Genomic DNA, 13,861 nt, shown 5'->3' with positions numbered 1-13,861 from the left:
TTGGCCTAGTCAAGCCCAAAATATAATTATCTGAGACTTTACCGAGTAATAGAAATTTAATGATTGTGACTTTTCCCCCAACAATGTTAATATTAGAATATAAGCCAGAATGTGATTTTTAAAATAAAATGTGAACTAGACACTTTCATCGTTACATTGCAAAATCTTTGCCAACTGAGAACCACTGTGACCATTTCAAATAGGGACCTGCATTTATTACCATCATCATCATCAGTCAATGTTATATTTCACTGTGTACAAGAGAGTATAATTGATATGGCTCTCCTCTCAAGGCGTAGACAGAATAATAAGGGATGTAAAATAACTATACTATGCTTAGGTATAATTCAAAATGGAAAGTGCAAGGGTTCCATAAAAATGTGTAAGTACGAAGTATGCATTTTTTTTTGAAAAGGAGAGATTATGTACCGTTAGAAAATGAAATGAAGTCTCATGAAGAAGACATCGTTCTATAGGAAGGGTAGATTTTTGTTGCCTGAATGTGGATGGAAGGGAATAGCCAGATATAGCTGATTAAGGAAGGAGCCTTGAGGATAAGATTCATCAGAGTTCCAAATGAAAAATGAATTGTGGAATAATTGGGGAGGGCTCTTGAACTGTATTTGTTAGATCGTGGGAAAATTCAAGGTTTTTAAATAGGGAATCTTTTGAGGAAAGCCCTGCATCCATTCAGTTACTGGAAAAATGCTCTATGAGACTTAGGTATATAGCGGTACCTTGAGAAAGTTCATTGGGAAGGAGTACAAAAGGGAAGGAAGCAGTTCCAGAAAAATTTAGGGGTAAAAGCAGTAGCAATTAGTTTCCTTAAAGGAGTACAAATGAATGAGAGTTTTGAACCTGGGTGACCAAGGGAATGATGGATAAAATCAAGACTCTAAAGAAGAATAGCACTTAGTCTGAAATGACTGGAATAATCAGGTGGAAGTAGGATGCCAAAAATAGAAGACTGGAATTTAGGGGAAGGATCAGAGGTGGGAACGCGAATTTGGTATTCATTTCCTCGGAGATAGTCACTGAGATTGTAGGAAGTGTGGAATTGTGTGGAATTAATAAGAAGCTCGCCCATAAAGAGAAGCAGAAGAGGGTAGATAGTGGAAACTCCGGAGGAAAATGAACATTTGGATGTATGCAGAAAGAGGAGATGAAGAGGAAGGTAAAAGAAAGAGGGGGAGGTGTGGAGGGAAAGAGGGATGTGGGGAGGGGAGGAGGGAGGAACTGACTGACTCAAGAAAATCGGTATACAATAGAGTCAATAAATACTTTCTCTGAAAAGCCAGATGGTATTTTATGGTGTACCATGTGAGTGTCTGTGACGGTTACTCAACTCGGCCATCGAGTCACTAAAGCAGGCAGAGATCAAATAAATGAGCATGATTTAATAAAACTTTATTTACAAAAACAGTGACAGGGCCTACAGGACTTAAATGTGCCCATCATGAAACCAAGGGAGGAAAGAATTTTAAGAGGCTGAGAGTGAAAAGGAAGAGCGATAATCGACAGTCTTGAAAGCTGTAGAGAGGTCCAGTGGCATCATAACTGAGAAGTGGTACTTGCAACTAGAGAATTATAACAACATTATGAGGTTATTTTTTTTAATATGATGGGAGCAGAAGCCATTACTCTGTCAAGTGCACAGATAGGAATTGAGAAAAAAATGAATAAATTGCATACTGTATCTACACAGTACCAACATTCTAGAATTTACATAATTGATTACGTTTTTAAATCTTCATTTGGGGTGATGTAGACAATCACAGTTGCCACTGTGTAGAGGCATACCAGTTCGTTAGCAATAGCAAAAGTAAAGAAAACAAAGTGATTTTAATCAAAACTTCGGTAAGTAACGTGGGACCCTGGAGAGCTGGTTCTGGTCTTGGAGTTCACCGTACTTGAAGTTAAGCTTTATATACTAATGAATTCTTCTCTCATCGTATATCTTGACCTGCTAGAAAGATCAGGCATCTATTTGAACAGTGGGTATTCTGAAAGCAAATGAGGTCAGGATAGCAGTCGGACAAACATATTAGGAAAAGCATACCTCGTAGGCCTTCAGGTAATGAAGTCCTGAGTTTTCGTTGAGTGCTCTATGTGCAGCCAGCATGAAGTGGCCAAAGAGAAAAAAAGCTGGCGAGGTTTTCAGAGAATGTTAATGTCACTGGATGACTCTTACGCCTGTACCCCTGGTTGGATGTCCCCCTGTGCTCCAGGCGCAATAGCCAGGGTGATTCTTACCAAATGGCTTCCCTTCCCAGTCAGAGCAAAACCCAGAATCTTGACATGGGCTGTGCATTTCTTCACCTGTCCATCCTCACCCCTTTTTCAGCTTGAGCAATGGAATAAACCTCCTTGTGGGTCCTTTGGCACATAACACAATTTCCCACCTTCGAGTTCTTGCACCTGTTGCTTGCTCTGCCTGGAACGCGCTGCGTTCCCTCTCCGGTCTCTATCTGCTAGCCTCCCCTCAACTCCTGCAGGTCCTTGCTCAGCTGCCATTCTCTCCATGAGGCCTTCCGGGCCACCCTCTCTAAAACTGTTCACCTACCTCTCAGCAGCCTCTAGCCCTCACCCCCTCTTGCCTACTTTATTTTTCCTCCATGGCACTTATCATTATCTGACTATGTTTTTCTTGTTTATTTTTTATTGTCTGTCTCCCCCCAGGGTGAAAGCATGAATTTTTATCTGCCTTGTTCGCTGCTCTCTCCACAGCACCCAAAAGACTGCTTGATTTCTCATAGGTGTCCAATAAATATCCGTTGGCTGAATATATAAATGAATGTTCGGATCAAGAGAAGTAGTGGTTTTATATATTATCCAATATGTACTCTGCCTCTGTGACGGTACTTTCAGTTTAGGTACATTTCAAAAGAAAACTGTTTACTTCGAACAGCCCGGGAGATGGGAAGGGATTTAGCAGTAGTGTCATATAAGGGGTGGTTGGAGAAGCGCTACATTGACGGCCAGGGTAAAACAGAATGATGCTGGGGCACCTGGGTGGCTCAGTCAGTTGAGTGTTCACCCAGCTCTTGGTTTCTGCTCAGGTCACGATCTTGTGGTTCGTGAGTTTGAGCCCCACATAGAGCTTTACGCTAATGGCCCCAAGCCTCCTTGGGATTCTCTGTCTCCCTCTCTCTCTGCCCCTCCCCTGCTTGCTTTTTCTCAAAAATAAATAAAAACATAAAAATTTTTAAAAAACAGCAGAATGGTAATGTGCTACCAAATTCCAGGCAGGGTAACAAGTGCTTTGCATGCATCATCTCATTTACTGGCACATCAGCACTGGCAAGGAGGAAACTGAGTTTAAGAGGGTGGGAAATCTATCGCCCAACATCAGAAGGCTGCCAGTGATGGGGCCAGAAGTCTCACCCATGTTCTCTGAAGCCAGAGCTCTGTTTTTATCTAAAGAAACACTGCAGCTGTCCTTCTTAGAGCAATTCCTGCATAGAATGTGGTGCAAGAGGACTCTTTTAGCCTATAATGCTCTGAGTGTTCCCTCTGCACATTCCCCCCCGACCACCATGTGTTCATTTTCCTCCCCTCAATACTCCCCATTCTCCCACTCCCTTCTTTCGAGCAGAAAGCAGCAGCGCTTGTGGAAGCCAGTGTTTCTCTAACTGGGACATGCTTCAGCCTTGGTAGGATGAACAGCGAGGGCTTCTGCAGGCACCAGACAGCCTAGCAGTGGCTGAGAGAGGGGGAAGGAAAGGCTGGCAGCGCCACAGCCTCTGCTCACCAGCTGCCTCCTGCCCTTCCCTCTGCGAGTGTCCCCTGTCCTTCAGCCTGGGCAGGCCAAGCTGAAAGGGATTGAATAAATCCTTCTGTGAGTCACTTTTAGGACATGTTAGTCTTAAAGTTTCAATGTATGTTCATAGATTGTTGTATTGTTTGCATTTAATAGGGTGACATATGGAAGAACTTCCTTTCCTTGAAGAATAGCTGAATGGGCCAATTTATTTCTGCGTAAGATAGAGCATTCAATCTTTTGTCCACACCTAAGCTGAGGTGGGGGAGGTGAGAATGGACATTGGTGTCTCTGTGTCTATGTCAGTTTACTGTTACTGGGAGGGGAAATAAAGTTCAAGTGCCCCATGTGAGTTGAAGAGAGGCAAACGTATGAAACTAGCTTTGGCTAGCCACTTACTTGGGACGATCTACCCATATGACCCTCCTATCACTAGGAGTTTGAGAAAAGGGATAGAAAAGCTTTGTTCACCTGAATGGTAATACCAACTGATAGACCCTTCCAGTAGAATCCTGCCTGAGGCAGGTCAAGGATCAAAGATTCCTCTAAAGCCAAAGTAACTGTAAATACATTTTGAATGTTTTGGATTGAGAAGTAAATAATACAGAATATGTGACTTTTATTTTCCATACTTCTATTAATAGCCGACTTAAATTTATGCTGCTTAAGTCTGGGTTGCCTCCTGGGAGGAGATTAGAGAGGAGTGTGATGGGCTCACTGTAATCGTAGTTACACATCATTCCACATCATTGCCCGGAAACCTCTGGAATAATCTGGGAGAGTGCATTGATTTTGTATTGCCATATAACAGAGCACCCCCAAATCTGCTAAATTGATACAGCCACTATTTATTTGCTTTCCATCCTGTGAGTCAAAAATTGGGGATGGGTTTAGCCAGGCGGTTCTCATGCTAGTTTTACCGGGGTCACTCATGGCTACAATCATCTGGTGGCTGGAAAGTCACCAGTCATTCTAAAATGAGTCACTTACCTCAGGTGGTGTTGGCTTCCAGCTGAACAGCATGTATTTTAGGCTTTCTTGGGTTCCTTCACATGGTGGCTATGTTCTAAAAACAGTAACAGATCCAGGGGAAACCCAATATGCAAGTGCTTTACAAGCTTTTGCTTTGTGTCGTGTTTGCTAATATTCCTTTGGCCACGTCAAGTCATATAGCCAAGTCTGGAGTCATTATGGGAAGCAGCCACACAAGGGCATGGATATATGGAGACATGATTTATTGGGAGGATCTTTACAGGAATAGTTTATTGTACATGCATATTAGAAAATTAGAGTGAATATGTTCAACTACAGGTGTTAGGGTTCTGAGGTTCCCTTCTTAGGGATTTGTCACATGGTATGAAACTCACACCCTGTTCCACAGCACCTCCAACTCAGCAATGACGCCACCATCAACAATGAGCTGGGATACCCAAAACTATATGATCCCTTTATCACTGAAAAGGAACAAAATCTCAAATGTAAATCATTTTCAGATGTTTATAGTTGATTTGCTGCTCTCTTACTTAGAGGAGTAGATGGGTTTTTAGTTCTGGTGTCCAGGTAACTTTTCCGTTTTCTCTGAATGGGTGCCTCAGAGAATCTGTGCTTCTGAAATGAGCTGAGGAACTGGAAGACTAATAGAGGTGAACTAGGGTAGATGTTCCTATCCCACGTTTAATAAAAATAGAGTAGAATTATGCAAGTATGTAGATAAGCTAATCATCTGACCTAATCAGCAATGCAGATTTTAAAAAGCCTTTCTAATTACTTCCTCAGCTTGGCTGAAGGTATGGGTAAAAAGAGTTTCCCAGCATGATGGTAGCAGATGTATTTCATAATATTTATTGAAAATATTGGAAAGAAATCCTCAATTATGATGTTCCTGAAAAGTACATCAAAAGAGATACCATGTTTAACATATTTTAAACTTTCATTAAGTTATAAACATAACGTAATTGAGATGATCAACCCTCACACCAGTTGTCTGGAATCATTATTACAGTTAGGCTGTCAGAGCCAGAGAGCTTATTGGTGAACTGCCCGTGTCTTCCCTGAGTTGTATTACTTCTCCACGGAGGCTCTACTTCTCTTGGGCAAAATGGGACCACCAGGATATTCTCTGTTCTTTAGCTGTTTGTTAATTTGGTATCTTGGCACAGGCAAGATGATGTTTCAACAACTTTAAATGTTAAGTTGCTGACATTTACAGGCGTATGTAACACCACACAATATGTGATTTGGAAGCCTAGATAGATCTGATACTCATTTTCTTGGCTCAATTTGAGTAGTCATGAATGACTGTCAAATGAATCATTCTACTCTAGGGCTGCCCAAAAAGACGCTGTCTATGAATTCCTGTTGAAATGCCTATATCATTCCTGTGTGCTGTGCTGCTTGAGTGATAGCTGTTCATCTTTACCTCCTTACCTTCCATTCTGTGAGCTGCTCAATGGCTTTCCAGTGCATTCTGTTTAATATAGGTTGGCCTGAGTCAGTTTCTGCTGCCTTCAGTCAAAATAAATCTTAAATGATTCGGTGCTTTCAGTGCCTTCGGAGTGACTGAATGCTTAGGTGGCTCTCTGTTGTCAGATGCTTGTGGAACTGGTTACTTTCCTTCCTGAAGAGTTTCCCCAACATCCTTCATTTAGGGAATCTTCTTTAGAGATCAGATGGAAAATAAACAGTGTTTTTGTCCCACTGTGTATCATACAAAGAAAACAATAACTCTTGATGAGTGTCACTGCATGACTCCTGGCATTTGAGAAACTGAATACTGCATTTGGAGAAGTTGTGAGTGCTGAGTCACATGACCGTGACTTGATTAATTTGAGGACAGGACTAGAAAATATGAATAATCCAACATATAGTGTACGTCATTGGATAGTGGCTTTGAAATTACAATGTAGTTATACAACCAGAAGTCATAAGATGTGACACTTTTATACATCCAAAGTTTTTTTGTAAATGTTTGTTTATTTATTTTGACTTAGGAGGGGGGACTGGGAGGGACAGAAAGAGAGGGAGAGAGAATCCCAGGCAGTCTCCACACTGTCAGCACAGAGCCCAACACAGGGCTCGGGGCTCGATCCCAGCAACCGTGATGACCTGAGCCGAAACCAAGAGTCGGACGCGTAACGGACTGAGTCACCCAGGCACCCAAACTCTTAAATCTCTGGATCAGAGTTTCTCAATTTGCATGCTCTTGGCGTTTTCGACTGGATAATTCTCTGTCATGGGGGACTGACTGTCCTGTGTATTGTAGCGTATCTAGCACCGTCCTTGACTTTTGCCCACGAGATCCCCTTCCCCTTAAGTCGTGACAAATCAGAATGTGACAAGCCAGACATTGCCAAATGTCTCTTAGGGGGAGTGGGGGGCAGTTTTGTCCTTGGTTGAGGACCACTGCTTTAGATTGTTTGAATTGATTATTTTCTCTTTTAACAAACATTTACCAAGCCCTTCCTTTGTTCAGAATATATTCTGGTATGTTTATATTTACAGGCAGAATGTATGTCACATACACTAGGGTAATGGATTTAACAGATGTAAGTTCCTTCCTAGCCAAGTTTAGTTAGAATTATGTTGAAACTCTCTAGGTTTTTCTATTCATATTGTAAGTATTAAGTAGACTCACAAGAAATGGTCTTTTTGTGGGTAAAAAATGGTGAAATATCAACATTTCCCAGTGGTTCTACCTAACGTACAATTTACAATACAAAAAAAATGATTTAAGAAAAAAAGAAATTGTAAAAAGATGTCATTGTAACCATGATGTGAAGTTCATTTTGTTTTTCTTTGTGAGCAGTGGTGGTTTTAGAAATCTCTTGCAGGCAGGTTTGAAGGGCAGAAGTCTGGCTGCAGCTGGCTGGGGCTGAAGTCATGTATTTTAATAATGCAGTTGTGTAGCTAGTCCAATACTTTTAATTTAGAAGGTGTGCTTATTCTGTGCTTGAGGTGAGGGCTGATGGAAATCCTAGACAGTGGTGGATGCTAAGGCTGTTCATAGGAGGAAGTGGAAATGAAATCTAACTTTTAAAAATATGCATTCACATACTAAATGCTGATGGTAATCCTCTCATTTGGAAGGATCTGATGGTCCCGGTCAGCAGGGGTCACAGAACATAGGGCTATTTCTTGCTTTGCTGGCAAGTTCACGGTGGGAGGAGAATCCTAGCTGGAAATGCCTTTCTGAAAAATGAAATCAGTGTGGAGACGAACACTTTCTGGCACATAAAACATACACTTAAAATGCTGCTACTTCTGTCATTTTGGGGCACTCAGATCTCCACTTAGAGCAGTAATGAACTGTGAGACAGTATTCACTGAAGTATGAGAAATACCTACAACTTTTAGTCTTGTAAACCTTGCTCTTCTTTAGGCTTATTAAGAGAGCTATATAGGCAGGTAAAATCTGTGCTCCCCACCTTCCAGGGAACGTGCTAATGAGCAGTGAAATGGCCTGAATTCTGGCAGCAGAAGCAAGAAGGAAGAGCCAGGGGGTTGCACAGTAACTGATGAGCTACCTAATCAGCTTCTGACCACTCAGGAGTTAATAGTATTGTGCATTTTATAGTTTCTGTTTCTGTAGTCATCCCCTGAAACTGTTGAGAGCTGATTGAGGTTTTGTAAATCAAGTGAACAAGGGAAAAGTCAGTGAGCGCTCAGTCCATTAAATGCGCCACTTTCACGAATTCCTGGGATTTCTAGAGAGTTCCATTGTGTGCGATAGGCACAGACGAGACATGCCGTGCTTGATGTTGGTCCAGGACAAGGTTATCTTTCTGCACGCTAATTTTAATTCATTATATATGCCTTTTTTTCCCAGCACAAATGGACCCCCGAGGCCTATCTCCCAGACAAAGTAAAAGTGACAGTGACGATGATGACCTGCCAAATGTGACCTTAGATAGCGTTAATGAGACTGGATCTACGGCCCTTTCCATAGCCAGAGCAGTACAAGAGTAAGTACCACATTCTCAGGATGACCTAAGAATCGCCACGGTATTCAGTGGGTAATGGAAGCAGCAGCATCTCTGGTCCCAGGGCTTGTCATTCTAGCTCTGAATGGGCACACGTGTCAGCACCCGTCAGCATCCGGCCTGACGTTCTTCGGGAGCAGATTAGGGGAAAGCATGGAGTATTTTACATAGCTGAAAATGTGTGCTTGTATTAGAAATGAGACTTCTGTGCCTCTTTCCTAATATCTCTAACCTCTTCTCCTTAACTCTGGAAAAAAATATATTGTTCTTTTTGAATGTCAGTTATCATCATCATTGTTACTATTCACACACAACAGTCAAGAGAAATAAAATATGGCAAGTATTATGTATCTTGTTTTGATAGGAAAGTACAGAATAGCTTTTTTGAAATTTTAAATATGGAAGATGATGTTTCATCACTTTGAAAATTCAGAATCATATGTAATTTTTAAAGAGATCTTGTCTCCATTTTTTAAAAAAATTGTATTTATTTATTTTGAGAGAGAGTGAGAGAGAGCACAGGCGTGCACACGCTTGAGTTGGGGAGGAGCGGGGGTGGGGCGGGGCGGAGAGAAAATTCCAAGCAGGCTCTGTGCTGTCAGCACAGAGCCCGATGGGGGGGGCTCGATCCCATGAACTGTGAGATCATGACCAGAGCCAAAATCAAGAGTTGGATGCTTAACCGACTGAGCCACCCAGGTGCCCCTAAAGAGATCTTATCTCTCTTCGTTTATCTAGACCATAAAGTTAGGTTTCATCCCTTGCTTATGGAAGATAGTTGCTTTTCCATCATTGGTAATTCTGTATCTAGAATTGAACCTATGACCAGTCTTTGTATATTTTTTTTCTATAGAATAATTTTAAAAACATAATCTTACATAAGAATGGGATTTAAATAGCCTCTGTTATTGCTGATACATGAATTAACAGTTCACTCAAAATGATCTTAGTCGCTTCCCATAATTTAATTCCTTTTCCCAAATATTGACTAAGTACTGACCCTGCTCCATGCCTTAGTCTTTGTAATCTTTAACACACACACACACACACACACACACACACACACACACACACACACTAGTATGGCATTTTAGAATTGAAAACATATGTGTATATATAAAATGAATAATATGTTTCTGTGTTCTATAGGTAATACATATTATATGTTTATATTATATATATGTTTGCATACACACAAATATATATGGTATATTAGGGGAAACAGGATATAGTGGATCTAAAATGAAATTTGGAGTCAAAGATCTGAATTCAAATTTATATTTAAGCTCTTAATAGTTGTGTGGCTTTTGGCAAGTTATTTAACCACTCCGAGATGTTTCTTCGTCTGTATAAAAAATCAGAGCACTTACCTTATAGGACCATTGTGAGGATGTGATATAAAAATATATATAAAGTTATATAAAAGTTATATAAGTTATATAAAAATCGAGCCATAAAGTTTTGGCACATAGAAGGCTGTTCAGTTAATTATGGAATTAGGAATATAATTATTGATGGTAAGAGTAATAGTGTGTAGTATAAGACAACTAGGAAATTAAAATGTTGCAAATACTGTTATTCTAATTGTACAAATGAAGGCACTCAGGATCAGAGAAGTTAAATGACCCCTACAGAGTCATCTGATAAATAGTAACAAGGCAAAGTTTTGGACTTCTGACTCCAAAAATGGATCTTTTTCTAAGAGTACTTGTAATGTTTGTTTCCAATGATATTCTTGCATTTCAACCCCTATAAAAAAACTTTTTTTCACTCATGTGTTCAAATAACTGGTTGTAGTCACTTAGTTTCTCCAAAGCAAATGTTCATTTGAGCCAAGATTGGTATTGAATCAAAGGGGTTGATGAAATCCTGTTTAAAATGGTGGCATGCTTAGTCACCACTAAATCAGTGATCAGGCCTGGTTTGTGTAATCTAAGTCTTAAGATCCATGTCTAAAATTAGACTAAATAATGACAAGTTTCAATTCTAAGGTGAATAGTAGGTTTCATAGACATTTTAATCATATCGTTTTCCTGCGTCATTATGAGACATTTTATAGTTTGTGTGTACGTGTGTTTATAGATGTGGGTATGTTGCTTTTAATTCAAACTTTAGAGTTCGGAACTATGATTATGAAGATCTCAATTGTGCTTACTTTATTAAGGACTTAACAAACAACGGTATTAACTTGTCAAGTATAACTGTTTCTTTTAATATTATGAGCTTATAACATATAGCATATTTTAATGTGAAATTTTAACAGCAGCTTCAAAACCTGGAGCTTCATTTTCAGCATAACCTCTCTGACTTGATTTGTGAAAACATTTTCAAGCCACAGTATCTTGTTTAACTGCATATGCCTGCCTTTATTACTATTACAAAAGTTGCATGTGTATCTAGGGAAATGCCAGATTCATTATTCATGTAAGTGTTTTCATTAAACGATTAGTAAAGAATATGGAGCCGTCACCTGGGAAGCCCTAGAATGCCAGGACCCATCAATAGTTAATTAACCATCGTTCAAGATGGAGTATGTGTGTGTAAACACCAGGAAGTACAAGAAAGTGTTAGAGGAAGCACAAAGTGTGCTCTGTAGAGACCTCTTAAATACGGGTGTATTTCAAAACTTACAGTAATATACTGAGAACAATTTTATTCTGGGACAAATAAATATATAATCCTTGTTAGACACTTTTAAAAAATCTGTACTTAGGTTTACCTAAAGTTCACTTTCAATGTGTACAGTCATAAGCACGTCTTTCTGCTCCTCTCAGTTTCTCCTTGATTCTTTAATGCATGTTGCTGTCGTTTATTTTCTGTTTTCTCTCTTTCTGTTTTGCCTTTGGATCTTGATGCCTTCTCAGAAGCTATCAGTTATTAACTCAAAAGCTGTCAAACAAGCAAAGATTTCAGTGTACTATGATCAATAAAATAACATGTTAAATAATAAAAGTCTAAAACATCAGTTTGGCATATGTGAGATGAGAGGATTCCAGAAGATATCAGTTGACCTATTTCCTGTGCTTGCAAAACTTTGTTGGGAGAGTCATATTGAGAAGCATGTCTACAGGTAGAGAGACAACAAAATGAAAGATTTATGTTTATTAGAGATCGCATATTATAAATTCTTGGTTAACCAGTACACATTTGACGTTCCAATCAAAGGCAAAAGGAGTCATGATTTAAGAGGATTCAAAGGCTGGCCTCTTAATTCATTGGCCACCAATGTAGTGGTGCCAATGAATTTCTTGTCAATCAAGAAAAAGAAGGCAAAGGATGAGAAAGGAGGATATTAGGGAAGATTGACACTAGAAATGGATGAAACTGCCTTGTCCTTGAGCAGTCCTTACAACATGGTAACCCACAGGGTAAATACCTCCAACAGATGATCCTCTTTCTCTCCCTTCCCATTCAGGTTCATAGTCTTGCCTCATGCCATAATCATCATAGTTTGAGTTTTCAATATGGTGCCTTACTTTATTGACGTTGTATATCTACAACAGCATAAACCTTAATATACTAATAAATGTTTTCCTAATGTCTGGTATTCTGCATTTTACTGGCTTGTAAAATGAACTTTTAAATCTTCAGTTTAAGAAAGGTTTCCTTTGCTTTGAAATGCAGTTGTTAGCCAGAATTGCATCCTCCTCTCTAAATATTCAGATATTCCTGTCTGTAGATAAAAAAGCATTGCTTGGGATTAGAGCGGAAAGTGAGGTTACTTCAGTGTGTATAGTTCGAGAACTGTGCTTGAACTTATCATTTCTACCACCTTCATTGGTTCATTTGATTGCCATTTATCAGCTTAGGCTCAGCAAATTCAGATACGTTGGTAAAAGCCACAGAGAGGCCCACAGGCAGGCTCTGCCCTTTTCTCATTTTAATTGTGGAGATACTGTCCAAGTCAGAAACCATGTGTTCAGTAATTGTGACAAAACTAACTTCCAGCAATTCATAGAACATCTGTTTTGTTTTGGTCTGTTTTTTTCCTCGGATGGTAAAATAGGGTTGTTACCCTTAACAACTTGACAAACGTAATTATGAAATAAGTGTTTGGAAAAAGAGAAGTACAGGCGCATGATTAGAGCAAATTATTGTAATTAACTCTAACCCCAGGCAAAACAATGATATTTTTAAATAGGTACAGTTTGGCTGTGTTACCCAGACCCTCTAATTTCTGTACCCCCTTTTTTTCTTTTTCTCTTAATTCCAAACATTCATACCCCTCATTTGTTACTGGGAGTAGGATAATCAACTTTGTTCAGACTAAAGTGTAAACGAATTAGAACATCTCCTGAGAGAAATTTCAGCATAACCAGGCACAGACCTTAAACTAGAAGAATACGGATCTAGATACAGGCATCCCCTGCTTTCAAAAGTTCCCATTATGCCACTTTGCTTTTATGAAAGACCTATGTTAGCACCTGTTTTTGCTAACTGAAAGGAATCCAAAGAGGATTTTCATCTTTACAAAAAACCGGTGAAAAGCAAAAATGGTGTTCAGTATTGTTGTTGGTTTTTTTTCCCCCAATACTCTTCAGCAGCGAGAGCAGCTCCACCAGGCTCCCTCCTTGGGAACCACACTCAGCATCTCAGCACCAAGCTTTCAGAGCTTTGAGCTGTGTCTGTGAACAGCTGTGCTTTATCTCCATTAATTGTGTGCCTTTGTTAGCAAGACATGCCCTAAGGCATCACAAAGGCCTAAGAGAGGTTATTTGGGGGGTCTGGGAATGCTCAAAAACTTTTCCATAAAATTTACTGGTCATTCTTCGCTCTACACCATTTTGGCTTACCAAAGGTTTCATAGGAGAATGTTCTACTTTCTGGTGGTGGGGGAAACCTGTATAGTAACTCAGTAACAGTGAGTGAGAAAGGGTAGGGTGGGGGGTGAGGGAAGCAGATGACGATTTTCAGGAGACGTACCTGTTTCTCAGTGTCAGTCCTTTGAGAATTGGTGCATGCACGTGACTGTTGAACTCCTACCATATCTGAGCAGTCTGCCCTCACTGATCTTCATTATGATTCTCAGAGGGAAGAAAAGCAACAAAATTAATAGCATTAGTAACTTTTTGCTTCGGCTAGCATCTCTGATGTTGGCACTTGATGAAAGGATATTCTTTTT

General features: G+C 39.9%; 1 protein-coding gene across 9 annotated transcripts in view; it reads left to right on the top strand.

Annotated features, from left to right (window-relative positions):
- Nucleotides 1-13,861, top strand: part of KLF12 (Kruppel like factor 12) — a 1,146,238-nt gene that overhangs the window by 1,020,859 nt on the left and 111,518 nt on the right. For all 9 annotated transcript variants that reach the window (XM_042978247.1, XM_042978214.1, XM_015543647.2 and 6 more), the window contains one exon: nucleotides 8,586-8,721. In XM_042978247.1, the coding sequence (XP_042834181.1) occupies nucleotides 8,586-8,721 (136 nt within the window). The remainder of the gene's footprint in view (nucleotides 1-8,585; nucleotides 8,722-13,861) is intronic.

Source organism: Panthera tigris, chromosome A1, assembly GCF_018350195.1.
Source record: "Panthera tigris isolate Pti1 chromosome A1, P.tigris_Pti1_mat1.1, whole genome shotgun sequence".
In the NCBI taxonomy this organism is placed as follows: domain Eukaryota; kingdom Metazoa; phylum Chordata; class Mammalia; order Carnivora; family Felidae; genus Panthera; species Panthera tigris.
This window is presented reverse-complemented; position numbering and strand designations above follow the sequence as displayed.